Source organism: Microcaecilia unicolor, chromosome 1, assembly GCF_901765095.1.
Source record: "Microcaecilia unicolor chromosome 1, aMicUni1.1, whole genome shotgun sequence".
Lineage (NCBI taxonomy): Eukaryota > Metazoa > Chordata > Amphibia > Gymnophiona > Siphonopidae > Microcaecilia > Microcaecilia unicolor.
In genome coordinates, this window is record NC_044031.1 from 114,397,951 (window position 1) to 114,425,866 (window position 27,916).

Consider the following 27,916-nt stretch of genomic DNA (forward strand, 5'->3'; position numbering starts at 1 on the left):
CATCATGGGTGGAGCCCGAGTAGATGGCACACACACATCCGCAACCTCCCACTGGGCATCACACCCAACCTGCATGTTCGTGGAGTGAAATGATTTTCTATTCCTGTAGGTCTCCTTCTGTGCCTGGGGGGGGGGGGGGGGGGTGGGTCTGAGTGTGACATGTGTGCAGTTGATGATGCCTATGACTGAGGGGAAGCGGTCTATGTTGTACAACTGAGCCATGTTGTTCTGGAATGCCTAGGTGGTAGTGGGGAAAGTAATATAGTCTGATGTGTGGGTGAGGAAGGCATTGAGGAGCTGGGTAAGACAGTTGGAGGTGGTGGGTTGGGTAAGGCCTGCATTGACTGCTAGCACTGAATGGAAAGTTTTGGTGGCCAAAAAGGTGAAATGCAAGAGAGGCAGTGACTTTCAGGTGGACTGGCACAGGATTTTTCCTGCGTGTCCAGGCCTGGAGGAGGGGTTATAGCTAGTCATAGAGGTGATGTATGGCAACCCTGTCAAAGCAAAACCTAGTAAGGCATTCCTGGTTAGTGAGGTCCTAGAAGTGGGTGCGAAGTCTGAAGACTCTTTGATAGGGATATCTCCTCTAGGGTCTCCTTTCCAAACTCTCATCCACCTCCAGCAAGGTGTGAGTCACCAAAATATGTAGCACATCCATGATTACCATGCAGGTGTCCCATCACCACAGGTGCAACCCACTGACCCCAGAAACACCACTGTGCACACCTCCACCTATTGCACCTCGTGAGTCCCAGCACCAGTACACAGTCATGAGACACTCACCATCTGCCCAAAAAACTCACTCTGCTGCCATCAACAAACAATCCAGACAAAAGCAGCTCCAGCACTAAGCACACACTCTCCTTGCACCAGTCCCCACACACATAAAAGCAGCAGAAAGCATTCAATTTCCCAGGAACAGCACATGACCCTCACACAATCAGCAGCTGCACAGAGCACACTGACAATCTGGGACTGGACAAACAGAGGAACAATGAGAGACAGGAGACAAGCAGGTAGGGAAGTAGAATGTGATGTGTTGATGTTTGGGGACAATGAGTGTTTGTTGGGGGAAGGGGATGAGATACAGAGGAAGGTATGGGTGTTGCTGGGGGGCTAGCAGGTGTGGGCAAGCAGTTAAGGAGGTGAGACACAGAGGGAAAAAGTGAGGAAATGTAAGGATCAAAAGGTTCAGACTGGGGCAAACACAAACGTAACAAAGCACTCAGCAACTCTCTACTATTTCTCACAAACGGCCACTTCACTTCTCTAATCTGTAACTCAGCAAAATCACAAAAGGGTCTAAAGACAGTTTTAGCCTTACCCTAGATGCTTTTAAAGCTGGTCTAATTCTGGGTATTTTTCTTTCCACCCCCAAAAAGTCATTTTGCTATGCTTTTTCGGCAATAAATGTTCATCACGTAACACTGCGCATGTCACAACCATGAAATACCCCCTCTGGGAACTTCTTCTTTTCGGTGGCTAGTGGACTTGTTTTTTTTTGTTTTGTTTTGTTTTGTTTTTGTGTGTGTGTTGGTTTGATTATATGCTTTAGATGTTTTTTCTGTGAGAAATAAATTTATCTGCCTGTTATACCATTTTTTTGGGATGTTTTTCTTTTTTAGAAAATGAGCCCCTGAGTTAAATAAACCATAAACCATAATGATAGGTTGCAGAGATAGAAGAGGAGGAAGAATTAGAGGTATGATAAATATAAAAACAGGTGAGAGAGACAGGTGAGGAACATGAGGCCAGGGATAGAAAGGAACCTACTGATGCTTACTGAACTAGCCATTGATGGCAAGCAAATACAAATAGTTGACTCTCTAAAACTTTTGGTGTCATCATTGATGATAAATTAGATTGTCATAAACATATTTTATCAGTTATACAAAAAGATACATTCAGTTAAGTCTTATTGTGATAAAAAAAAAATCACTGTATATTCTCCTTCATTCATTAGTGCTTAGACACTTGGATTATTGCAGTGCCCTTTTTCAGGGCATCCACTTAGTTGATATTAAAAAATTACGAGTTGTACAAAAAACTGCTGTAAATGAAAATGATCTGACCATGTTACACTTCTACTTAAACAAGAACATTGGCTTCCAGTGTCTACCGGAATTCCATTTAAATTTTTAATTTTGATGCACAATATTTTACAAACAGGTTTACCATTATTCCTACACCAATTGTTGCTTCCTTATCTACCAAGTTGCACTCTTCATTCCAGTCAACAGAAGCTCCTTATGGTCAGCTGGGGTAAGGAGGGAAATCAAAGAAGGGACGCTAGAGAGAGAAGATAGGCAGAATTGCTTAGGGTAGGAAGGAATGGGAAAGACAAAGCTACAAGAAAGAGAGGGATGAAGAGGCAGGCCAAGGAAGGAAGGAATGTGGTGAGGGAGATAAGGGGAGAAGAAAAGTAGGAGGGCAAAGAAGGGATAAGTAGGATAACTAGACATCTGGGATATGAAACTTACTTAAGAAAGAAATCTAGAGCAGGGATAGACTGCAAAAGGGAAATGTCCAGTGTAGAGAGGAAGTGGAAAACAAAAGACCCCAAAGTGGATGGATGGAAAGACATATATATGGTAGAAATAGATGAGGGATAGATGCCCAAGATAGGTTGGGCAGATACACTAACTGGTACAGAGGGATGAAAGGACACATTGATAATTTAAGAAGGCACAGGGGGGATAATTTTATAACAGAGTATCTAATAAAAAAAATCTGTATATTTTATAAAAGTAGGAGCAAACTTTAAATCATACAAATAATATGTGGAGGGCATTTGTCCAATTTTGGATGTTTTGCAAAAATTGCCAAAAAATCCAGTAGCAAACATAGCCATTTTCAAACCAGAAAAAAAAAAAAAATCCAAATTTGTGTTTTGAAAATGGCCATTTGCTAGACATTTTTGTGCTCAGTGTGTCCATCTTTTTGGACCATATTAAAAAAAAATGTCCAAGGGGAAAACGCAAAAAAATAAGTCACTTGGATGTATGAGGGGGGGAGGGGCAGCATTTTAAGTAGACTGGCCACACAGACATCCCAGCAGAGCAGTGGGGCATATTAGGGGGCACTGCAGTATACTTCACATAAAAGATCCCAGGTACACATCTCACCATTACCCCCTTATATTGTATGGTGAGCCCTCCAAAACCTACTGTACACCACTACAATGGCTCTTATTCCTTATTTATTTAGATTTAGCGCACACTTTTTTCAGTAGTAGCTCAAGGTGAGTTACATTCAGGTACACTGGGTATTTCCCTGTCCCTGGAGGGATCTCAATCCAACCTTGCACCTGAGGCACTGGAAGGTTAACTGACTTGCCCATGATCACAAGGAGCACCAGTGGGATTTGAACTGGTGCCTCAGGATGTCAAAGACCAGTGCTCTAACCACTAGGCCACGCCTCCACACCACTATATGTAGGTACAATAGGTGTTTGGTAGGTTTTGGAGGGTTCACACTTTCCATTACAAATGTACCAGGTAGAGTGGGATATCGGCCTGGGTCCCCTTCTCTTACTATAGTCCACTGCACCAACCACTAGGCTACTCCAGGGATGTGCTTGCTCCTCTAATAGGGTTGGTCATAACATCTGAAGCTGTCATAGAGGCTGATTATGTACTGTTTCTTTCACATCCTTGGGGGATTATTTTATTCTTTTTTTTTTATTATTATTTAAATTTTCCAATATATCACCACATAAAGTGAATATGCAATCGGCATTATTTAACATTAGGAAACAAAAATGATAAGTATATATCTTTACAGCCCATTTGTCCACAAGTTAAAGAAATTTGATTCCAAGATTAAGGAAATAAAAAAGAAAAAAGATACAAAAATTAATAATCAATAGATGCTTCCTCTGGTTCAGACCCCAGCCTGCTAAATTAGGGAAGGTTTACTATATTCACATCAACTCTTGCATCAATAAACTCTTTCAACTGTTTTGGATTTACAAACTGAAAATGTTTACCCTCAAGCACCACATTACAAAAACAGGGATTATTTTAATCTAACTTCTCAACTTTTTGGCTATAGGTTTAGCTACCTGATATTCTCTTTAATTTAATGCTTATTGCTTAATTAATTTGTCCTGTGAATCTGTATTGTGGTGCACTTCTCTGTCTTCTAACCCTGTCCCACCCTCCCAAAAAGACAAAAACAACAACAACAAAATAATACTCTCTTTCCTTTCCTGCCTAGTTCTGATAGAGGATAGGCTTTTCTAACTGCTTCTGGTCCTATAAATTTGCATTTTACATTGATGAAACTGCTATAATTATTGGGAATATTTAGATTTATTTACTAAAGGAAAGTTATATTCTAGTGGAATTTGAAAGTTAAATCAACTGAAAATTCTTTGATCAGACTGTATCATTTCTGGTCATACCTAGAGAACGTTTTTTGATACAGCACTTGGCTGACTCACTGAGACTTAAAGTCCCACCCACCCTCTCCACAACCCACTCACCTCAGGGTTTTCCAGTCATATATAGACAAGCCAAAACTCATTAACTTTACTCCTCAGTTACACACAGGCAATCTTGCAGACTGTTAACCCCATCATAGTACACCTGTTCATACCCATTTCAACCATTCAGGATGACTTTTATTCTCTGTAATAGTTGTGGTGCTTTAGTTTCAAAGCCAATCATCTGGAGACTTAAGGCTTGTCCTATCTTCAGCTTGCTAGTTTAAAACAGGAGCTCAGTAAAGTAAAGCAGGAATTGGATGCACTTAAAGCAGCTTCTAGGACTACACAGAATCATACCAACTTCTCACCACTCCCTCAAAGGATAAAACCACCTAAGAATAGATGGTTCACAGTAGGCTCAGGCAGACTTCGTTATGTGGCACAGAGGCATCCGCCCTCACAAGTGTTGCCCCTACAGAATTATTTTGCTCCATTACAGCACTGTGATGTTCCTGAAAATAGAACTGAGGCGGAAGAAAAAGCAATGAAGGTGGAACAAAAAGATATAAAGGTACCCACAGAGAAAAGACACCCCCAAAGCACTAATGTTGAAACTCATACCAGGAAACTGTTGCTACTAGGGGATTCCATTATCAGAGGCATTAGCTTTGAAACACAGTTCAAGGGGCCATGCAAAGTGAAATGCCTTCCAGGCTCTTCAGCTACCAGGAGTACCAAGCAAATAATCTTTATAATCAGAGAAGAAACTAAGGAGTCAAACACTGATGTTGTTATCCACCTGGGAACAAATGACTTGTTCAGTAATACCCCACTTGCCATGCAGAGAGCTTTTCAGGAGCTGGGTGAGGGGTTAAAACCTTTGATACAAACAATAGCTTTCTCTGAACTACTACCTACCTTTGGAAAGGGAGAGAAAAGATTGCAAAGTACTGAGAATTTCAATAGCTGGTTCAAAGCCTGGTGTCACTAAGAAGGATTTAGGTACATAGGAGGATGGGGCAATACATGGGAAAACAAAGGCTGCATCTCACTGTGGCAGGAAAAAAATCCTTGGGGAGAAATTCAGACAATATATTTCTAGGTATTTAAACTAGAAGGCGGGGGTGGCATATGGAGGCAGTTCATTTCAAGTGCTCACCCCCAGCTAAAGCTAAAGACAAGCTGCGTCAATAGAAAAGAAAGCAATGAAAACAACAATCTTAGCAAATCACTTCTTACCAAGACAGCAGGAAGTGAAACTAAACAAGAAACCAAACAAAAGATAAAAATTCCACTGAAATGTAGATGGAAAGCGATGACCACAAATGCTCGCAGTCTAAGCAATAAAGCCCTGATGTTGGAGGCAGACTTAGACGTTGCTGCAATCATGGAGACATGGCTCTATGGTTCTCATGAATGGGATGCAAACATACCAGGCTATAATCTATTTAGGAAGGATACAGATGGTCGTAAAGGTGGAGGAGTAGCACTGTATGTGAGAAATGATATTGCAGCGACTGAAATGACAGGGACCTGGGGAAAGGAAGAAGCGATATGGATCACCTTAAAAAGAGTTGATAGAACCTCTGTCCACATGGGTGTTGTCTACAGACCTCCAACACAATTGGAGGAACAGATAAAGATCTGATCACAGATATTCAAAAGTTGGGAAAGAAGAGAGAGGTGCTGTTGATGAGAGATTTCAATCTGCCGGATGTAGATTGGAAGGTTCCATCTGCGGAATTGGAAAGAAGTAGAGAGATCGTGGATGCTTTTCAAAATGCTCTGCTCAGAGAAATGGTGACGGAACCCACGAGGGCGGCGACACTGGATCTGGTGCTCACAAATGGGGATAGTGTGTCAAATGTCCCAGTGGGTCCCCAACTGGGCAACAGTGACCATCAAACAGTTTGGTTTGATATGACAGCTGAAGTGGAGGGCGGCCACTCAAAACTCAAAGTCCTGGATTTCAAGCATGCTGACTTTAGTAAAATGGGGGAATACCTAAGGAAGGAGCTGCTGGGCTGGGAGGACGTACAAGAAGTGTAAGGACAGTGGTCTAGGCTGAAAGAAGCTATAAATAAGGCCACAAACCTTTATGTAAGGAGAGTAAATAAAAGCAAGAGAAAAAGGAAACCGATATGGTTCTCCTAGCAAGTGGCTGAGAAAATAAAGGCTAAAGAGTTGGCTTTCTTGAAATACAGAAAAACTCAAGAACAGGGACACGGAGAAGAATACCGGATGAAACTGAAAGAAGCCAAGAGAGAGATACATTTGGTGAAAGCGCAAGCAGAAGAACAAATGGCTAGGAATGTAAGGAGGGGTGACAAAAACTTCTTCAGGTATATTAGTGAAAGGAGGAAGACTAAAAAGGGAATTGTGGGACTGAAAGATGCTGCGAACCGCTATGTAGATAATGATGAAGAAAAAGCAAATTTGCTAAATAGATACTTTTGTTCTGTTTTCACAGAAGAAAATCCTAGAGAAGGACCACGATTGACTGACAAAAGTGCATACGAGAATGGAGTGGATATAGCACCATTCACGGAAGAGGGTGTGTATGAACAACTTGAAAATCTAAAGGTGGTCAAAGCCATGGGACCGGACGGGATCCACCCCAGGATATTGAGGGAGCTCAGAGAGGTTCTTGCGAGTCCTCTTAAAGATTTGTTTAATAACTCCTTGGAGATGGGAGAGGTTCCGTGGGATTGGAGAACAGCGGACGTGGTCCCTCTTCACAAAAGTGGTGACAGGAAAGAAGCTGGAAACTACAGGCCGGTAAGCCTCATTTCGGTTATTGGAAAAGTAATGGAAGCGATGCTGAAGGAAAGGATAGTGAATTTCCTGGAAGCCAATAAGTTGCAAGATCCGAGACAACATGGTTTTACCAAAGGTAAATCGTGCCAAACGAATCTCATTGAATTCTTTGACTGGGTGACCGGAGAATTGAATCATGGACGTGCTATAGACGTAATCTACTTAGATTTCAGCAAAGCTTTTGACACAGTTCCCCACAGGAGGCTCTTGAATAAACTTGACAGGCTGAAGATAGGACCCGATGTGGTGAACTGGATTAGGAACTGGTTGACAGACAGACGCCAGAGGTTGGTGGTTAATGGAATTCGCTCGAATGAGGGAAAGGTGAGTAGTGGAGTGCCTCAGGGATCCTTGCCGGGGCCGATTCTGTTCAATATATTTGTGAGTGACATTGCCGAAGGGTTAGAAGGTAAAGTTTGCCTTTTTGCAGATGATACTAAGATTCGTAACAAAGTGGACACCCTGGAGGGAGTGGAAAACATGAAAAAAGGATCTGCAGAAGCTAGAAGAATGGTCTAAGGTTTGGCAATTAAAATTCAATGCGAAGAAATGCAAAGTGATGCACTTAGGGAGTAGAAATCCACGGGAGACATATGTGTTAGGTGGTGAGAGTCTGATATGTACAGACGGGGAGAGGGATCTTGGGGTGATAGTATCTGAGGATCTGAAAGCGACGAAACAGTGTGACAAGGCGGTGGCCATAGCTAGAAGGTTACTAGGCTGTATAGAGAGAGGTGTGACCAGCAGAAGAAAGGAGGTGTTGATGCCCCTGTATAAGTTGTTGGTGAGGCCCCACTTGGAGTAGTGTTCAGTTTTGGAGGCCGTATCTTGCTAAGGATGTAAAATGAATTGAAGCGGTGCAAAGAAAAGCTACAAAAATGGTATGGGATTTGCGTTACAAGACGTATGAGGAGAGACTTGCTGACCTGAACATGTATACCCTGGAGGAAAGGAGAAACAGGGGTGATATGATACAGACGTTCAAATATTTGAAAGGTATTAATCCGCGAACAAACCTTTTCCGTAGATATGAAGGCGGTAGAACTAGAGGACATGAAATGAGATTGAAGGGGGGCAGATTCAAGAAAAATGTCAGTAAGTATTTTTTCACGGAGAGAATGGTAGATACTTGGAATGCCCTCCCGCGGGAGATGGTGGAGATGAAAATGGTAACAGAATTCAAAAATGCGTGGGATAAACATAAAGGAATCCTGTTCAGAAGGAATGGATCCTCAGAAGCTTAGTGGAGATTGGGTGGCAGAGCCAGTGGTGGGAGGTGGGGCTAGTACTGGGCAGACTTCTACGGTCTGTGCCCTGAAAATGGCAGATACAAATCAAGGTCAGGTAATACACATAAAGTAGCACATATGAGTTTATCTTGTTGGGCAGACTGGATGGACCATACAGGTCTTTCTCTGCCGTCATCTACTATGTTACTATCAGGCTTATTTTCGAAAGTGATTGCCGGCTATCTTCCGACATAAATCGAGAGATGGCCGGCGATTTCACAAAAGCGGCAAAATCAGTATAATCGAAAGCGGCATTTTTGACACCATCGCCGCTTTACTGTCGCCGCGCTGGCAAAAGTTCAAGGGGGCATGTCAGCGGCGAAGCGAAGACGGGACATGGGCGGGCATGGGCGTGGCTACCAGATGGCCGGCTTTTGCGGATAATGGAAAAAAAAGCGGCGTTAAGCAGTATTTCGCCGGGATTACTTGGTCCTTTAATTTTCACGACCAAGCCTCAAAAAGGTGCCCCAATTGACCAGATGACCACTGGAGAGAATGGAGGATAACCTCCCCATACTTCTCCAGTGGTCATCAACTCCTTCCCACACTAAACAAATTAAAATAAAACACTTTTTTGCCAGCCTGTATGCCAGCCTCAAATGTCAAACCCAGCTCCCTGACAGCAGTATGCAGGTCCCTGGAGCAGTTTTTAATGGGTGCAGTGCACTTCAGGCAGGCAGACCCAGGTCCATCCTTCCCCTACCTGTTACACTTGTGGTGCTAAGTGTTGAGCCCCTCCAACCCCCCCCAAAACCAACTGTACCCACATGTAGGTGCCCCCCTTCACCCATAAGGGCTATGGTAATGGTGTAGAGTTGTGGGGAGTGGGTTTGGGGGGATTTGGGGGGGGGGCTCAGCACCCAAGGTAAGGGAGCTATGCACCTGGGAGCTATTTGTGTATTTTTTTTAAATTTTTAGAAGTGCCCCCTAGGGGTGCCCGGTTGGTGTCCTGGCATGTGAGGGGGACCAGTGCACTACAAATGCTGGCTCCTCCCATGATCAAATGCCATGGATTTCGCCGGGTTTGAGATGGCCGGCATTTTTTCCATTATTGCTGAAAAACAAAACCGGCCATCTCAAACCCGGCGAACTCTGGCATTTGGCCGGGCCAAACCGTATTATTGAAAGAAAAGATGGCTGGCCATCTTTTTCGATAATATGGTTCCGGCCAGCTGTTGCGCCGCCGCCAAAATAGATCGCCGGTGATCTATTTTGCCGGCGCCGTTCGATTATGCCCCTCCACGTTACTATGGATGGGAGGTCAGTGACCACTAGGGAAGTAAAGGGGAGGGTGTTATGCCGTAATCCCTCTAGTGGTGTGTTGAAAATCGCAACTTGGATGTTTTTGAGAGAACAACATCCTTCTATCACCTTACGACATTTTTTAAATTTGTTTTTTTTGTTTTGAAAATGAGGCCCACAATGTCCACAGTTTATATTTTATATTAATTTTAATGACCTAAGCAGTGTAGCTCTCACAATCTAAAACTTCATCGAAGAGACTTACCATACCTCAATTGTGATCCATGCCTGGTCCAATGCAACTTGTGGTTTATTTAATAATATGTCCCTGTGATTTGATTTATGTAGAGCACAATAGTTACCCTATAAAGCTTCATTTAAATGAACATAAATCTTGTATTAAGGCAGAAAATTTACAAGCTCCTATTGACCAGCATTTGTTGGATAAAGGAACACTCTGTTTCAGATTTGAGATGACATGTAATTGATGAAGTAATAGAAGGGTGGGAGGATGGTAATGCAGAACAGCAATTGAATTTTAAAGAGCAATATTGGATCTTCCATTTGGATTTGGTGACACCAAGAGGACTGAATGCTGAACTTGAGTGGATGAAGCTGGTTTGAATCTTTGGTTTTGATTGGTTGCATTAAGTCAGCTGAAAGGAAATTAAAAGTATTGACCGTGGAGGAAACAGAAGATTGTCAGGTTTGGCTAAATAAGGACTGTTGTAGAAGGTCTTTGAAAAAGTTTTTTGTTGAAATTAATATTTTGTCTTGAATGTTTTATAGGAGTGTTCCTTGAGACAGCATCTGCGAAACATGAATCATGTCACAGTACTGTCCCCTAGCTGATCAATTTTTCTAGAAGTGGAGGAGTGACCTAGTGGTTAGGGTGGTAGACTTTGGTCCTGGGGAACTGAGTTCAATTCCCACTTCAGGCACAGGCAGCTCCTTGTGACTCTGGGCAAGCCACTTAACCCTCCATTGTCCCATGTAAGCCACATTGAGCCTGCCATGAGTGGGAAAGCACAGGGTACAAGTGTAACTAAATAAATTGATGAGTATCAGTCATTTTTGATAGATTTTTATAAATTGTGAAAATTCTTGAAGATAAAATTTGAAACAATTACAAAAATGTTTTATGACCTGTGACGATTGAGGTGTGGTAAATCTCTCTAGTGAAGATTTAGATCATGAGGGCTACACCATTGAGGCCATTAAAATTTAAATTGATATAAAATATAAACTGTGGATATTATATATCATTGGTATGATTTAAAGTTTGCTCCTGCATTTTAAAATCCTTTAATATATTAAAACACAACTGCAGTTGTAAAGTTTTATTTTATACAGGCAACACTCACTGGTAAACTAGGCTCTTATATTAATCTCCAGTAGCATATTAATGCTCTCATACAAAATTTACATCTGCTTTGAGGTAGGTGGAATTGGTATATGTGTGAGCTGGAAAAGATCAGTGTGTGTACATGCATTTTATAAAATACACACATAAATGCCAGCCCAAATCTGCCTTTTCTCTACCTCCAGGAATGTCTACACCCATATCACATAAAACTATATGCTACTGGTTGGTAGTGTAAGTCAAAGGACAGTTATTTAAGAACCTACATAAACTGTACCTTATGAAATTACCCACCTAGTGAATCATATGTTTAAATGGAGTAAACTGAAGAAAGGCAGAAGTTGTCATGTATTACATATACTGAATGAGAGACGAAAGCAAATGATGAGGGAAGGGGGAGACAAATGAACTAGAGAAAGAAAGTAAAGCACATTCATATAATATAACTGCAAAGCAACTTAAGAGCACTTTTTTTTTTTATAAACTCCATGCCTGTATGTGAGCTGTCCCACTTGATCCGTGGAAAGGGAGTAGAGTGAGCTTTGGGGATGGATGAGGGAGGACAGGAATAGATTGAAGTATGTGGGTCTGGGGGATGAGGGATGTGTGGGGGACGTGCATACACCACATACACTCTACTAGGTACTCCTTTCCCAGCTACTTCCTTTTTATGCTCTTCCTCTGTCTTACTCTCTTCCTTTCCTTCCCCTGCCAATTCTTTCCTCTCCTTACAGTTCACTTTCCTCTTACCCTCTCTCCTCCTCTCCCAGTTCATTCTTTCCCTTCTTTTACTGCCACTACACTATCTTCTTTCTGCTTGCCCAGTAAAATCTCCACCACTCCACTCCTTCCTTTCCCTTTCATGTCCTCCAGTTCACTCCTTTCTCACCTTTCCTCTAGTCTCTTCTCTCCTTCCCCTCTCAGTCCATTATTTTTCTCTTCCTTACCAGTCCCCTTTCCCAATCCAATTTCTCCTCCCCCTTCTGTACCTAATTGTCTGCTCTCCCCTCTCGTCCCTATAAAAAAAGAGAAAATCAAAACTGTAAGCACATTTCTATTTACAAAACATCCTAAACATAAAATGTTAGCCAGCTGTTCACTTTTTTTTTTTACTTTCATTCAGTATCAAGGTTAGTCTTTAGCAAATGCGTAGTCAGTTTTACCAGAGAAGCACAAACTACGTGGCTGCAGGATCTTTGAAGTGCCTTTTCTGAAGATAAAGCAAGAAGCAATTGAAATTCTTTATGTGTCCCAAAGAACCAACAAATAAACTAAAACAACTAGTCTTTCATTTCACTTTACAGTAATTGACTGGCGCCATGGTTGATTTAACACCTTTGAAAGATAGGAATGCAAGAACATTCATACTCAAAGGGTAGCTGACATTGTCTCTCTATGGGCCAACATTATTTAACAGTTCTGACAGGATATTCTTATATTGCCATTTTATACCAACAGATTTTGTTTTGTTGGAAGTGCAATTTTGCTTAAAGAAAATTTGCTTGGGTTTGGTTATTCCCCTGAATGAAAAATGCCTCCCCACTGGATTTAAAACTTGCATAAAACAATGGTATAAACAGCTTTGACCTTTAAAAAAGTAGAGTGAAAGTCAATCTTAGATCAAACAAATTATTGTCGACTGAAGGTCATCATAAAAAAAAAGCTGCAACTATGCCGACTTTACAGCTTGACTGAAACATGGCATTCCCACCCCCCCCCCACCACACACAAACACACAAATACACAAAACAGAAAAAAGACCTTGTCTGTGATTGGTGGAATGAAGGACAGATGCAGATTTAGTTTATTTTCTCCTTAGACCTAAACTACTTAAGCTAGTTAAGCACATTATAGTTTTGTTTTTTTTAAGTTGGTTTACTCTAAGCAAAAAGAATGCCATTCTTGAGAATTAGTAACAGATGCAGACATAAATCTCCAGAGAGTAAGGAAATAGGTTTTTATTGCTCTTTCATTTATAACTAGTGGAACCCAGCCCGTTTCCTCAACAATGAAACAGGCCCTAGAAAGGCTCTCTTTTAAGCGATTTTTTTGTCTCTCCCCTGCCCTCCCCTCCCCTCCATGTCCAGCGATTCTTCCCTCCCCTCCCTTCCCCTCCCCTCCATGTCCAGCGATTCTCCTCTTCCCTGCCCTCCCATCTGTGTCCCGCAATTCTCTTCTCTCCTCCCATCCCATCCATGTCCATCGATTCTGCTCTGCTCTGCCCTGCCCTCCCCTCGATGTGCCGCGATTCTCTCTTCTTTTGTACCTCATCGTTGTCTGGCTGGCCTGGCTGGTTTCCCTTCCGTTGGTAACATCCTGACATCAGCTCGCCTTCAGCATTCCCTTCCCTCTCACTGTTCCGCCCTCTGACGTCATTACGTTTTGATGTGAGGGCGGGGCAGTGAGGGGGAATGAAACGCTGGAGGCTGGCTGATGTCATGCGATGTTACGAACCCAGGCAGCCAGACAGTGATGGAACGTTGGAGGTGCTAATTATTATATAGGATGTTTACAGCCACTTGACTGAGGAGTCTTTTTCCATGACTGAGCTAAATTTACTGCAAATGATTCATTTTCAGAACTTTCCCCCTCAACAATCAAAGATTTAGTTTCCCACAGATTATTAAGCCTGATTTACTAAGGGGCCGTTTTACCACACCTTGGTAAAAATTGGCCTTAGCGTGTGGTTACGTGGGTCATTCCTGTGTGCTAAGGCCATTTTTTTTTGCATGGGTAAAATGGCCAAATCCGAATCATAGTTAACTGATGCTAGTGTCCACCTTAGGAGTCAACACTCAAGAAAAAGATCTAGGTGTTGTAGACAATACACTGAAATCTTATGCCCAGTGTGTGGTGGTGGCCAAAAAAACAAACAGGATGCTAGGAATTATTAGGAAAGGAATGTAAAATAAGACCAAGAATATTATAATGCCTCTGTATTGCCCCATGGTGCAACCTCACCTTGAGTATTGTGTTCAATTCTGTTTGACGTATCTCAAAAAAGATATAGCAGAATTAGAAAAAGTTCAAAGAAGAGTAATCAAAATGATAAAGAGGATGGAACTCCTCCCATATGAGAAAAGGCTAAAGAGGTTAGGGCTCTCAAGCTTGGAAAAGAGACAGTTTAAGTGGGATATGATTGAGGTCTATAAAATCCTGAGTGGTGTAGAATGGGTAGGAGTGATTCGATTTTTCACTCTTTCAAAAAGTACAAAGACTAGGGGATATTCAATGAAATTACATGGAAATACTTTTAAAACAAATAGAAGGAAATATTTTTTCACTCAAAGAATAGTTAAGCTCTGAAACTCGCTGACAGAGGATGTAGTAACAGTGGTTAGTTTATCTGGGTTTAAAAAAGGTTTCGACAAGTTCCTGGAGGAAAAGTCCATAGTCTGTTATTGAGATGGACATGGAGAAGCCACTGCTTGCCCTGGGATTGGTAGCATGCAATGTTGCTTTTAATTGGGTTTCTGCCAGGTACTTGTGACCTAGATTGGCCACTGTTGGAAGCAGTAAACTGGGCTAGATGGACCATTAGTCTGACCCAGTATGGCTATTCTTATGTTATTATGTTCTTAATTATGTTCACACACTAAATTTCCCATTAGCACGTGAACACTTACTGACACCTATTTTCTAGGTGGTAAGGGATCACTCACTAATCGGTTAGCACACGGCAATGTAGCTGCATTAACTGATAAGCGCAGAACATGCCTACTCTCTGCCCCCCCAACCCACCCTCAGTGCTAAAAAGTAAAATCTATATTTTAGTGCATGGAAAGCGTGTGCAGATGCCAAAATTCATTTCAGCTTACCATTGAAACCCCAGTGTCATGGACTCAACAGTGCTCAGCCAGGCTCTCAGTGGTACGTTGAAGTTGACTGGGACCTGTGCAACATTTAAAAAACAAAAGACTAGGGGGCCCTTTTATTAAGCCGCGTAAGTGTCTATAAACACCCAACACGCACCAAAATGGAGTTACCACCCGACTACCGCATGGCTCTTGCAGTAATTTCATTTTTGTTGTGCGGCCGATATGCACGGCCGAAAATTAATTTTTATTTTCGGATGCGTGTAACGGACGCACGCCAAGTGGCATTTTATGCGGGTAGGTCATTACTATGTGAGACTTTACAGCTTGGTCAATGGCTGGCAGTAAGGTCGCAGATCCAAAAATTTTGATTTTGCTGCACGTCCATTTTTGGCAAAAATTTTAAAAAGGTCTTTTTTACAGGCAAGCTGAAAAATGGATCCGATTGGCGCGCACCCAAAACCCATGCCTACACTACCGGAAGTCATTTTTCAGCGCACCTTAGTAAAAGGACCCCTGGATCATTTATGGCAGGCACCTAAGTGTGATTAGGCCCTCTATATCAGTTTGGCCTATAAAAACTACAAACTGAAATGATGAACAGAAAGCAAAGAAGCTGTGGTGATCAAATCTATCCTTGCCCATCCCCCACCCCTTGAAGCTAGTTAGGTGTTCAGGTTGACCCTGATGAATATGCATGAGGCACATTTGTGTGTACAGTGATGCATGGAAATATACCTTCTGCACATTCATTAGGGATAATCTGAAAAGTCAAATCGGGGGGGGGAGGGGGAGAGGGAAGGGGTCTGAGAAATGGTTTGAGTACCACCACTGGTTCCATTATCCATGTTTACCTACTGGGAATTTGTTGAATCCTGTGGACCACCACAAATGCATCAGATAGTCCTACTTTCACCGGATGGTTGATGGAGCTTATCTGCAACACTGAGACAGGAATCTACAAAAGAAACAAATTTATGGGGTGTTAGGCACCATACCCAGCTAAAAAGAACCAACCAACCAACCAGCCAACAGTACAACAATATTCAAGGATAAAACCACCTGGATTCTTGTTATGCTGGGGAACATTGAAAACACAATGTACACCAACTGTTGTACTGCTCATATATTTCTTTGACACTCAAATAAAGTTAAGAAAAAATGAAGAAAGACAGATTTTCGGTGTTTTCCACCATAAATGTTTGGTGAAGTAATATTCCTTCTGATATTCAAAAGCATTTAACTGGCCAGGATCGCCACCTGGCCAGCTATCCGTGAATTTTTAGCAGGACTTGTGCAGCCATGACCCACTGAAATTTTGTGGATAGCTAGCTATATCGCCCAATATAACGGGCTATCTGCCAATTTTCAGCCTGAGTTTGGTGGCCATATTTGGTCACATGAGTATCTGGAATATCTTTGGCAGGTTCAGACTTGACCGGCTATCACTGAATATCGGCTTCGTCAGTTAAGTTTGAACTGGCCAAAATTAAACTGGATATTCAATGTCTGTCATCAGAAATGGCCCGGCATTGAATATCCGGGCACAGAACCGACAGCGGAAGTTAGCTCTTTCCCGCTTGGGTGGATAATCTGGGTGTGTTGCACAATAGTAAAACTTCAAAGCAAGCTAATGCAACAATATGTGAAAACTCACCCATAGGCAGTAGTCTGGACCTCTGGCTTTTCTTTGCATTGCTAAACAGAAAAGGTTGTGAATTGTAACCAAATGGTGACATGATGCCTTCATGCAGAGGCTTCAAGTCATTATGTATTTGCATCTGCACCCAATATTCATTTGCTATCTCAAACAAACGCAAGCAAACAAATGTTGGGGGATAAGGAGAATCGGTATTTCCTGTTTCCAAAATCAGATGGCTGAATATTTAAATACGATAGCCAGCATCTTTTAAAAATGCGGGCCACGGTGTTTAAATCATCAGCATATATTCAGCAGAGGCCATGATATCCTAACTTAAACCACTTAACTCTGCAGACAGCGGCTGAATATTGCCAGTTATCTATATAATTGGGCAGAACACCTACGCTGGGGTATCACTAAGAATTTTCACTGCTGCTATGCTTATAGAGCTGTTGAAAATTTAGATATCTAGTTTACACATTCAGGGATCAATATTTAAAGTGATTTAAGTGGCCAGAAATGGCTCTTGGCCAGTTAAATTGCTTGTGTGGGACCATCCAGTGGCACTTAACTGGTTAATGCTGATGAGTACCACCACAGACCACTAAAGTGAAAGAGCTTAATTTTGTGGGTGGTCTATGGGCAGAGTCAGCACTTAGGCGGATAAGTGCCAATATTTATCACTTAACAGCCTAAATTTAGTGCTCAAATTGGACCGCATAAAATCCAGTCCTATCTCTATCCCACTTGACCGCATAAGAGAGAGCTGGCCACAAAAACCCAGATATTCAATGCCAGTGCCTGGATATAGCCTGACATTGAATATACAGGAATAACACCAGCAGCGGCAAAAAGTACTCACTACCACTGGCTGAAAATCAACCCCTTAACAGTTATCTTTGAATATTCAGTCCAGTACCTTCTGAAGACAGTATAGACAAAGGGTTGGGAAACTTCAGTCCTTGATGCCTGCAAATTGATTGAGATTTCATGATAGTCTTAATGCATTTGCATGAGAGCCATGCATAAAAGCAAGGCTGCACTAACTAATCTCTTTCATGCATATTCATTAGGAATACCATGAAAAGAACGTTGAGTTAAAAGTTAAAAGTCACCACTAATTTTTACCCTGGATCCCTCATCTTCACTACAGGCTGAGGGAAATAGAAGTGGATGCCTAGACAAAGTGAATAGGTTTTAGTAAACCTTATTTTCTTTATAAAAATCTCTTTTCCCTCCCCCCTCACCTTGCACCTAAGGCATTATATTTTAGATTGTCTGGGAAATGGAAGTCCAAGATTAAGTTTAATTAAATGTAGAACAATCCTCTCTAATCCTAATACCTTTGGGTCAAAAGAAGATGATAGTTTACTTAGAAATATAGAAAATTGGTGGTGTGGTGAGTCTGAGATCAAGATGGAAGCAGTGCTGTGAGACACCTTGGCTGCACCTTCTTGTACTACCTTATAATTATGAACAAATGCAGAGGAAAAAAATAGGTTTTCCCCTCCAAATCTGAGGAGAACCCTACATCCGGGACCAATTGATGCTTTCATGTAGTGGGCTAAGGATTTAGAATTTGGTGCAGTAAGCCTGATTGAGAAACTTCTGGAAGCAGGAGCTATGGTAGTGTCACATGGGCTGGACACTTCCTTTACCCTTACCCTTGAACTGAGAATTCCTCCACCTCAGTGGAATAAGAACATAAGAATAGCCATACTGAGTCAGACCAATGGTCCATCTAGCCCAGTATCCTGTTTCCAACAGTGGCCAATCCAGGTCACAAGTACCTGGCAGAAATCCAAATAGTAGTAACATCCATGCTACCAATCCTAGGGCAAACAGGGCTGGCTGTCTCAATAACAGACTATAGACTTTTCCTCCAGGAACTTGTCCAAACCTCGTTTAAACACAGATACGCTAACCACTGTTACTACATCCTCCGACAAAGAGTTCCAGAGCTTAACTATTCATTGAAAGAAAAAATCATTTCCTCCTATTTGTTTTAAAAGTGTTTCCATGTAACTTCATTAACTGTCCCCTAGGATTTGTACTTTTTGAAAGAATAAAAAATCAATTCATTTCTACTCGTTCTACACCACTCAGGATTTTGTAGACCTCAATCATATCTCCCCTCAGCTGTCTCTTTTCCAAGCTGAAGAGCCCTAACCTTTTTAGATTTTCCTCATATGAAAGTAATTCCATCCCCTTTATCATTTTGGTCACTCTTCTTTGAACCTTCTCTAATTCTGCTATATCTTTTTTGAGATACAGTGACCAAAACTGAACACAATACTCAAGGTGAGGTGATATAGAGGCATTATAGTATTCTTGGCATTATTTACCATCCATTTCCTAATAATTCCTAGCATGCTGCCTGTTGCAAACTGGGCAGAAGATTTCAGCATATTGTCTACAACAACACCTAGATCTTTTTCTTGGGTGCTGATTCCCATGGTGGACTCTAGAATCATATAACTATGATTTGGATTATTCTTCCCAATGTGCATTTGCATTTGTCCACATTAAATTTCATGTGCCATTTGGATGCTCAGTCTTCCAAATTCCTAAAGTCTTCCTGCAATTTTTCACAGTGTGCATATGTTTTAACAACCTTGAATAGTTTTGTGTCATCTGCAAATTTAATCATTGAAAGCAAGATGTTATGTATAAGCAAATAAATGAGAACATTTGGTAAATGTGTATTTTTCCATTTGGACTATTTTTCACTATCATTGGCAAGTCATTTGCACATGATTTCCTTCTTAAGGAGGGGAAGCAACGGCAGTTGAGGATGTCCAAAATGTGGATGTTTCTGTGAGAAGGACATGCATACCTTTTGCCTCTGACACCTGCTTTATTTATTTATTTCAATTTTGGATCACAAGTAGCAGCAGTGGGATTTGAACTGGCCACCTCTAGATTGCAAGACCAGTGCTTTAACCACTAGACCACTCTGCCACTCCTCCACTCACTGGAAATTTGGCCATCCCTGTGGGGGGCAGTTGAGGCCATTCAAAATGTTTGAAAGGATGTCCATGCCTTCGTTATGCCTCCGCTGACACACACATACCCCCTCCCTAGGGACCTGCATACTGACCCCCCCCTACAGGGATGGCCAAATTTCAAGAGAGTGGAGTGGAGGAGTGGCAGAGTGGCCTAGTGGTTAGAGCACTGGTCTTGCAATCCAGAGGTGGCCGATTCAAATTCCACTGCTGCTACCTGTGATCCAAAATCGGTGTCAGGGGTATAGCAAAGGCATGGATGTCCTTCTCACAGAAACATCCACATTTTGGATGTCCTCAACTGCCGGGCATAGCAAAGGACACACTCTAAAAAAAAAAAAGACAAAAGGTTTTGAAGTTGTTTTTTTTGGAGTGGGAGGTGGTTAGTGACCACTGGGGAAGTCAGGGGAAGTCATCCCCGATTCCCTCCGGTGGTCATCTGGTCAGTTCGCACACCTTTTTGATGCTTGGTCATGAAAATAAATGGACCAAGTAAAGTTGGCCAAATGCTCGTGAGGAACCCCCTTCTTTTTTCCATTATCGGCCGAGGATGCCCATCTGTTAACCACGCCCCATTCCGCCTTCAGTACACTGCCAACACGCCCTCTTGAACTTTGGTCGTCCCTGCGACAGAAAGCAGTTGAGGATGCCCAAAATCGGCTTTCGATTATGCCGATTTGAGTGACCTTAGGAGAAGGACACCCATCTCCCGATTTGTGTTGGAAGATGGGCGCCCTTCTTCTTCAAAAACAAGCAGGATAGTAACATAGTAGATGACGGAAGAGAAAGACATTACAGTCCATCCAGTCTGCTGAACAAGATAAACTCATATGTGCTACTTTATGTGTATACCTGACCTTGATTTGTATCTGTCATTTTCAGGGCACAGATCGTAGAAGTCTGCCCAGCACTAGCCCCGCCTCCCACCACCGATGCTGCCACCCAATCTCCACTAAGCTTCTGAGGATCCATTCCTTCTGAACAGGATTCCTTTATGTTTATCCCATGCATTTTTGAATTCCGTTACCGTTTTCATCCCCACCACCTCCCGCGGGAGGGCATTCCAAGTATCCACCATTCTCTCCGTGACAAAATACTTCCTGACATTTTTCTTGAGTCTGCCTCCCTTCAGTCTCATTTCATGTCCTCTAGTTCTACTGCCTTCCCATCTCCGGAAAAGGTTCGTTTGAACGTCTGTATCATATCACCCTATTTCTCCTTTCCTCCAGGGTATACATGTTCAGGTCAGCAAGTCTCTCCTCATACGTCTTGTAACGCAAATCCCATACCATTTTTGTAGCTTTTCTTTGCACTGCTTCAATTCTTTTTACATCCTTAGCAAGATACGGCCTCCAAAACTGAACACAATACTCCAGGTGGGGCCTCACCAATGACTTGTACAGGGGCATCAACACATTCTTCTGCTGGTCACACCTCTCTCTATACAGCCTAGAAACCTTCTAGCTATGGCCACCGCCTTGTCACACTGTTTCATCGCTTTCAGATCCTCAGATACTATCACCCCAAGATCCCTCTCCCCATCCGTACATATCAGACTCTCACCACCTAACACATACGTCTCCCGTGGATTTCTACTCCCTAAGTGCATCACTTTGCATTTCTTCACATTGAATTTTAATTGCCAAACCTTAGACCATTCTTCTAGCTTCTGCAGATCCTTTTTCATGTTTTCCACTCCATCCGGGGTGTCCACTCTGTTACAAATCTTGGTAACATCTGCAAAAAGGCATATTGCTGCATAGAATACACTTTTCGGAAAACAAATTGTTAGAAGGATTGAGGTCCTGTACAGGGATCCTTAAGGTTTTGTTAAGATCAATGGAAAGTATTCTGATCTGTGTCCTGTGGGAGAGGGAACCTGACAGGGATGCCATCTTTCTCCATTGCTTTTCACCCTCAGTACAGAGCCACTGGCAATGGAAGTAAGTGACAACAAAGACATTAATGGGATTAAAGAGGACTAGGTCAATATCAAATAGCTCTCTTCAAAGACGATGTTCTCTTCTCATTGAGACGTCTGCACCTGTCTCTTCCTGCCATTATCAGGACAAAGGGGAGCCGGTTGATATTGTGTATCTGGATTTTCAAAAGGCGTTTGACAAGATACCTCATGAAAGGCTACAGAGGAAATTGGAGGGTCATGGGATAGGAGGAAATGTCCTATTGTGGATTAAAAACTGGTTGAAGGATAGGAAACAGAGAGTGGGGTTAAATGGGCAGTATTCACAATGGAGAAGGGTAGTTAGTGGGGTTCCTCAGGGGTCTGTGCTAGGACCGCTGCTTTTTAATATATTTATAAATGATTTAGAGATGGGAGTAACTAGCGAGATAATTAAATTTGCTGATGACACAAAGTTATTCAAAGTCGTTAACTCGCGACAGGATTGTGAAAAATTACAAGAGGACCTACGAGACTGGGAGACTGGGCGGCTAAATGGCAGATGACGTTTAATGTGAGCAAGTGCAAGGTGATGCTTGTGGGAAAAAAGAACCCGAATTATAGCTACGTCATGCAAGGTTCCACGTTAGGAGTTACGGACCAAGAAAGGGATCTGGGTGTCGTCGTCGATAACACACTCAAACCTTCTGCTCTGTGTGCTGCTGCGGCTAGGAAAGCGAATAGAATGTTGGGTATTATTAGGAAAGGCATGGAAAACAGGTGTGAGGATGTTATAATGCCGTTGTATCGCTCCATGGTGCGACCGCACCTTGAGTATTGTGTTCAATTCTGGTCGCCGCATCTCAAGAAAGATATAGTAGAATTGGAAAAGGTGCAGCGAAGGGCGACTAAAATGATAGCGGGGGTGGGATGATTTCCCTATGAAGAAAGACTAAGGAGGCTAGGGCTATTCAGCTTGGAGAAGAGACGGCTGAGGGGAGACATGATAGAGGTATATAAAATAATGAGTGGAGTGGAACAGGTGGATGTGAAGCGTCTGTTCACGCTTTCCAAAAATACTAGGACTAGGGGGCATGCGATTAAACTAAAATGTAGTAAATTTAAAACAAATTGGAGAAACGTGTAATTAAACTCTGGAATTCATTGCCGGAAAATGTGGTGAAGGCGGTTAGCTTAGCAGAGTTTAAAAAGGGGTTGGACGGTTTCCTAAAGGACAAGTCCATAAACCGCTACTAAACGGACTTGGAAAAATCCAAAATCCCAGGAATAACATGTATAGAATGTTTGTACATTTGGGAAGCTTGCCAGGTGCCCTTGGCCTAGATTGGCCGCTATCGTGGACAAGATGCTGGGCTCGATGGACCCTTGGTCTTTTCCCAGTATGGCATTACTTATGTACTTATGTACTTCAAGACCTTGTAGCTGTAGCAAGCTTCAAAATAAACGTAAGTAAATTTGAGATTCTGAATATATATAAGAAGAATGGATTTTTGTGAGTACATATCTGGTTGCTGAAAGGTGTAAAACTGATAAATTCTGAAAGAGATGTGATCTCCCAGAAACCAGCCAGGATTTAGAAAGATGATTGAATATATACTTTCTGGGCAAACTGACAGTGATAAGAAAGGCTATGTTGAAAAGTTTCAGATGATGAGGGAGCCTTTTCATCTTTGGTTTGCTACAGAAACTTGATTTTATGATTGCCTACCATTGATAATCTTAGCCATTAAGATTTTTCTTTCAGATTTTCAATATTACCTTGTGTTCTGCGATTAGAGCCTTAACTGCTCTGGGTGTGGGGGGCTTGATAGAGTTATATGGCTACTGAAGTGGGGTTTACTCCACTGGAATTAGATGCCTGGTTGGGGGGGGGGGGGGGGGGTAGTTAGATTGGATTTAGCCTATAACATGAGATTTGTGAGAATGTGTATTCCTAAAAAAAAGTAGCTCAAAAATTAAAGTTTAAAAAGTATTTGAATTCTTCAAATGCTGGGAGCAGGGAAAACTCCATTTTTGTATTTACTCTATATACTTTCACTGTATTAAAAGGGCAATTGTATAACACTGTGCCTACTTTCCTTCATAAAATAAGAGTGTATCAAGTGAAAAACATGCCTATAATTTAAGCATAAGCACTTATACCAACCATAGATCTGGCGACACATGTACAACTAATAGTATTCTAAGTTATGTGTGTAAGTGAGAGTCCCTTCTTCCCATTGTGATAGAGTCACATCCAGGATATTTGGGTTAAGGCAGTTTCAGTCTGAAATACAAGTGCCAGAAGGCATTGCAGGCAAGGAGCCAGAGGGTGAGATGAAGAACCCGAACTGGACTCCTAGCTGCAATAGGGGAAGATATTGGCGTAAGCTGGCTGCCACTAGGGGGTAAGAGAGATAGGAAACCCTGTGTGCAGGAGCTCATCATTAGTCTAATGCTTAACTCAGCTGGTATGGGTGTGGGGGAAGCTAATGGAAGAAGAATGATTGGTTGTGGTAGCAGAAGTCAGGGATTGATTAGGCAGGTGGGAAGGAGTCCCAGGGAAGAGAGAAGCAGAAGGAGAGAAGAGGGTAGAGTAAAGCAGATGCAGGGTGAAATCCCTTGGGTGTGAGAAAGTCCCAAAAGTATTTGCAGGCTGGAAATCCTTGGGTAATAAAGGTCCCTAAAGTATTGAATCTACCAGTGAAGCCAATGTAAAGGGGAATTCCTTGGGGTAGGAGAAATCCCTAAATTATGGAACCCCTCCTGAAGGTAAAGAGAGTAGAAGGTAGAAACTGCTTCTTTGTGATTTAACTGTGATGATGAACTGAATGAACTGCTTCTATTTGGAATTGAACTACTGTTTATTGTGCACTGGATAAACAGCCCAGACTGGAGCTGACTGTGAGCCTGTATTGAATCCTGGTATGTGCTGATAGCCTACTGCTTAAAGGGGACTATTTGCCCACACACTTTCAGGTGGCTTATATGTGCTTAAGATTGAAGGTGAATGCTGTTGTTGGAACTGTGTATCAGGTCTACTAGAAACCTGCATGGAATAAAGTCCTTAAGATTGAAGTTGCTGGTGGACATTTATTTCTTGACTTTACCGGGAGCCTGTGGCTGGAGGAGATTGTTCTATCCTTGGCTGCACCTAGAGGTACCGGGTTACACCATGTGTACACCTATCTGTAAAATAAGAACTAAGGGGCCCTTTTAGTAAGCTGTGTAGGCACATACACACGTCCTATGCACGCCAATTTTGAATGGCTGGGCGGTAATTTCATTTTTTACACGCGCCAGAAAATTTTCCAGCATGCGGCGCTAACCGGGCAGTAATCGGCATTGTACGTGTGCCAACAATTACCACCCGGTTAACACGTGAGACATTATCACTAAGTCAATGGGTGGCGGTAAGGTCTCAGGCCCAAAATGGACATGCGCCGATTTTCATTTTGCCACACATCCATTTTCGCCCCCCCCCAAAAAAAGTCCTTTTATTGCAGCTGCGCTGAAAAATAGACCTGCACATGTCCAATACATGTGTCTACACCAGTGAAGGCCATTTTTTGGCGCACCTTAGTAAAAGGACCCCTAAATAAGATAGGTGCATATTGATAGAATAGCAGTTAGAGGGGCATTTTTGATATGGCGTCTAAATGCAACTTTGGATGTTTTGCTCAAAATGTCCAAAATTCAAGTGGGGAATACAGCAATTTTCAAAACAGAAAACCAGCTTTCTTTTTTTTTTTTTTTTCCAAAAATGGCTATTTGATAGATAATTTTGTGGTCTGTGCGTATATCTTTTTGGTCCATTTTTGAGAAAAAAAAACAGATCCAAGTGAAATACACACAAAATCAAGCCATTGGGATGTAGGAGGAGCCAGCATTCTTAGTAGATTGGCCATACATCCCAGAAGAGCAATGGGGCACCCTAGGGAGCACTGCACTGGACTTCAAATAAATGCTCCCAGGTACACTTCTCACCGTTGCTCCCATATCTTGTGTGCTGAGCCGCCCAAAACCCACTACCCCCAACTGTACACCACTACAATAGCCCTTATGGGTGAAGGGAGCACCTATATATGGGTTCAGTGGCTTTCTGGTGAGTTCTGGAAGGCTCCCTGTTTTCACCACAAGTGTAACAGGTAGGGGGAGGTTTGGACCTGGGTCCACCTGTCTGCAGTGCACTGCACCCACAACTAGACTACTCCAGGCACCTGCATGCTGCTCTAATGGATCTGAGTATTATATCTGAGGCTGGCATAGAGGATGGTAAGTAATGTTTTTTAATCACATTTTTTGGGAGGTGGGAGTGGGTTAGTGACCACTGGTGGCATAAGGGGAGGTCATCCCTGATTCCCTCCAGTGGTCATCTGGTCATTTAGTGCAGCTATCACAGGTCTAAGATAGTCAGACATTGTTAAGCCATGATATTCGGAAGCTCATTGGTACATGGATATCTGGTTAAAAAGTTTGCTTAAAAAATATAGATAATAATAATAAAGACATCCATATAAGTTATCATTTATTTATATACCACAGGTAACGTAAGGTTCTACACTGTTTACAATGAGCAAAACACTTGGGAATTACAGTCACAAATAAAGGGGCCCTTTTACTAAACTGCGAAAAAAAATAGCCTGCGCTATTTTTACAGTGTGGGTTTTCCACGCACTGAGGCCACTTTTAGCATGGCCTTAAAATGGCTGCAATTTCTTTTTTTCTATTAATGGCCATGTGCTAATTTGCCAATTAGCGCATGGCCATTAGCATGGAAGCCCTTCCTGCCACCTATTTTGTAGACAGTAGGGGCTCCCACACTAATCCCGTGCTAATCGGGTAGCATGCAGCAATTTACCTGTGCTACTAGATTAGCACAAGACACGCCTACTCTCCGTCGCCAAACATGCCCTCCAAGCTAAAAAATATTTTAGATTATTTAACATGGGATTGGCATGCACCGATCCCAGAAATACCTTGGAACGCCTGAACATGTCCTGTGGTAGTGCCTTTATAGCATACTTACCAAAGCTTAGTAAAAGGGCTCCAAAATGTATAGACAATATCTTAAGAGTACAAAAAATAAAAACACCATACAATGAGACTAACTCCATTAACATTGAAGATATCTTTTAAATAGAAAAAGTCTTTATATTCTAAACAATTTCCTTCCAGATTTTTGGAGCTTGAAAAGCTAAGAGATTTTCATGAAGTTTACGGCTTTTTTCCCTCTTTAACTGGACTGGAATGCCGCAGGGCTCACCCCTTTCACCTATTCTATTTCATCTATTGTTACAACCACTGGGTAATCCACATTTCTGTATTCTCCTCAGCATTTCTTCATGAGCTTTAGGAGACAACATCAAAATTGTAATGTCGTCTGCATAAACAAATTAATATAATTCTAATCCATCAAGTGAAGAAATGCTGAGGAGAATACAGAAATGTGTAAAAGTTACAGAACAGTGGGCTACCTGTTTTCATTAAAAGCTCAACCAGGATAAAACAAAATTCTTATAGCTGGGCCCTATTAAGAACATAATGGGAAAAGAAACCTTTATTATAGAAAAAATGTATTTAAGTTTGAATTTATTACACCTATTTTAGGAGTTGAGGTGGACAGCTAGTTTATGATAGATCAGGTAAATAAAGAAACTAAAAACTCCTTTTATTGTCAATTGAGGAAATAAAGAGCTATTTGAAGACATTTTGAGCTGCCTTGCTTCAGATTAATAGTACAATCATTGTTGCTTTCTTAGGGGCCCTTTTATAACATTGTGGTACAGCTATCGCAGCGCTAGTGATTCTGGTGCTGCAAATGTGACAAAGCCCATAGGAATTGAATGGGCTTTATCACATTTGCCATGCCAGAAATGCCAGCATGGCTTTGTAAAAGGAGCCCTTAGCAATTAGAGTCATTTTCTCTCTACGCTGGGATGAACCAATAACTCCATATTTTCATAAACTTTACTGGCTACCTATAATGGCGAGGTCTCATGTTAAATTATGCTCAATAGTTTTTTGGTCCCTTTATGGTGATTTTCCCTCTTATTTGGTCTGGGGGTTTTTCTCCCTTAACTAGACAGCTAATTCGGGAACAGGTTGTTTTACGGTTTCCCTCAGTTGGTTCAGTTAAATCCTTTATACAGCTCTTTGTTTTTCAATCTTATAAAGCTGCTTCAATTTGGAATTCTCTTCCTACTGTAATTAATTCTGTAAAGGACTATTTAAGCTTTGGAAAACAGCTAAAAACTTTTTATTTAAAAATTATGTGGGTTGACTTATATTGTTATCTGTAAACTGAGGTTTTGTTAGTAATGTACCAAGGGTGGGGAGGTGGGGCAGTCCACTCCAGGTACAGGCAGCAAGGGAGTGTGTGGAGCAGGCATGTGGCTTTGGCTCTGCCAGTCC

At 42.0% G+C, this 27,916-nt stretch overlaps 1 protein-coding gene across 1 annotated transcript in view; it reads right to left on the minus strand.

Annotated features, from left to right (window-relative positions):
- Nucleotides 1-27,916, minus strand: part of PLXDC2 (plexin domain containing 2) — an 830,569-nt gene that overhangs the window by 150,463 nt on the left and 652,190 nt on the right. Inside the window, exon 7 of the mRNA XM_030199473.1 lies at nt 15,814-15,913. Coding sequence (XP_030055333.1) covers nt 15,814-15,913 — 100 coding nt within the window. The remainder of the gene's footprint in view (nt 1-15,813; nt 15,914-27,916) is intronic.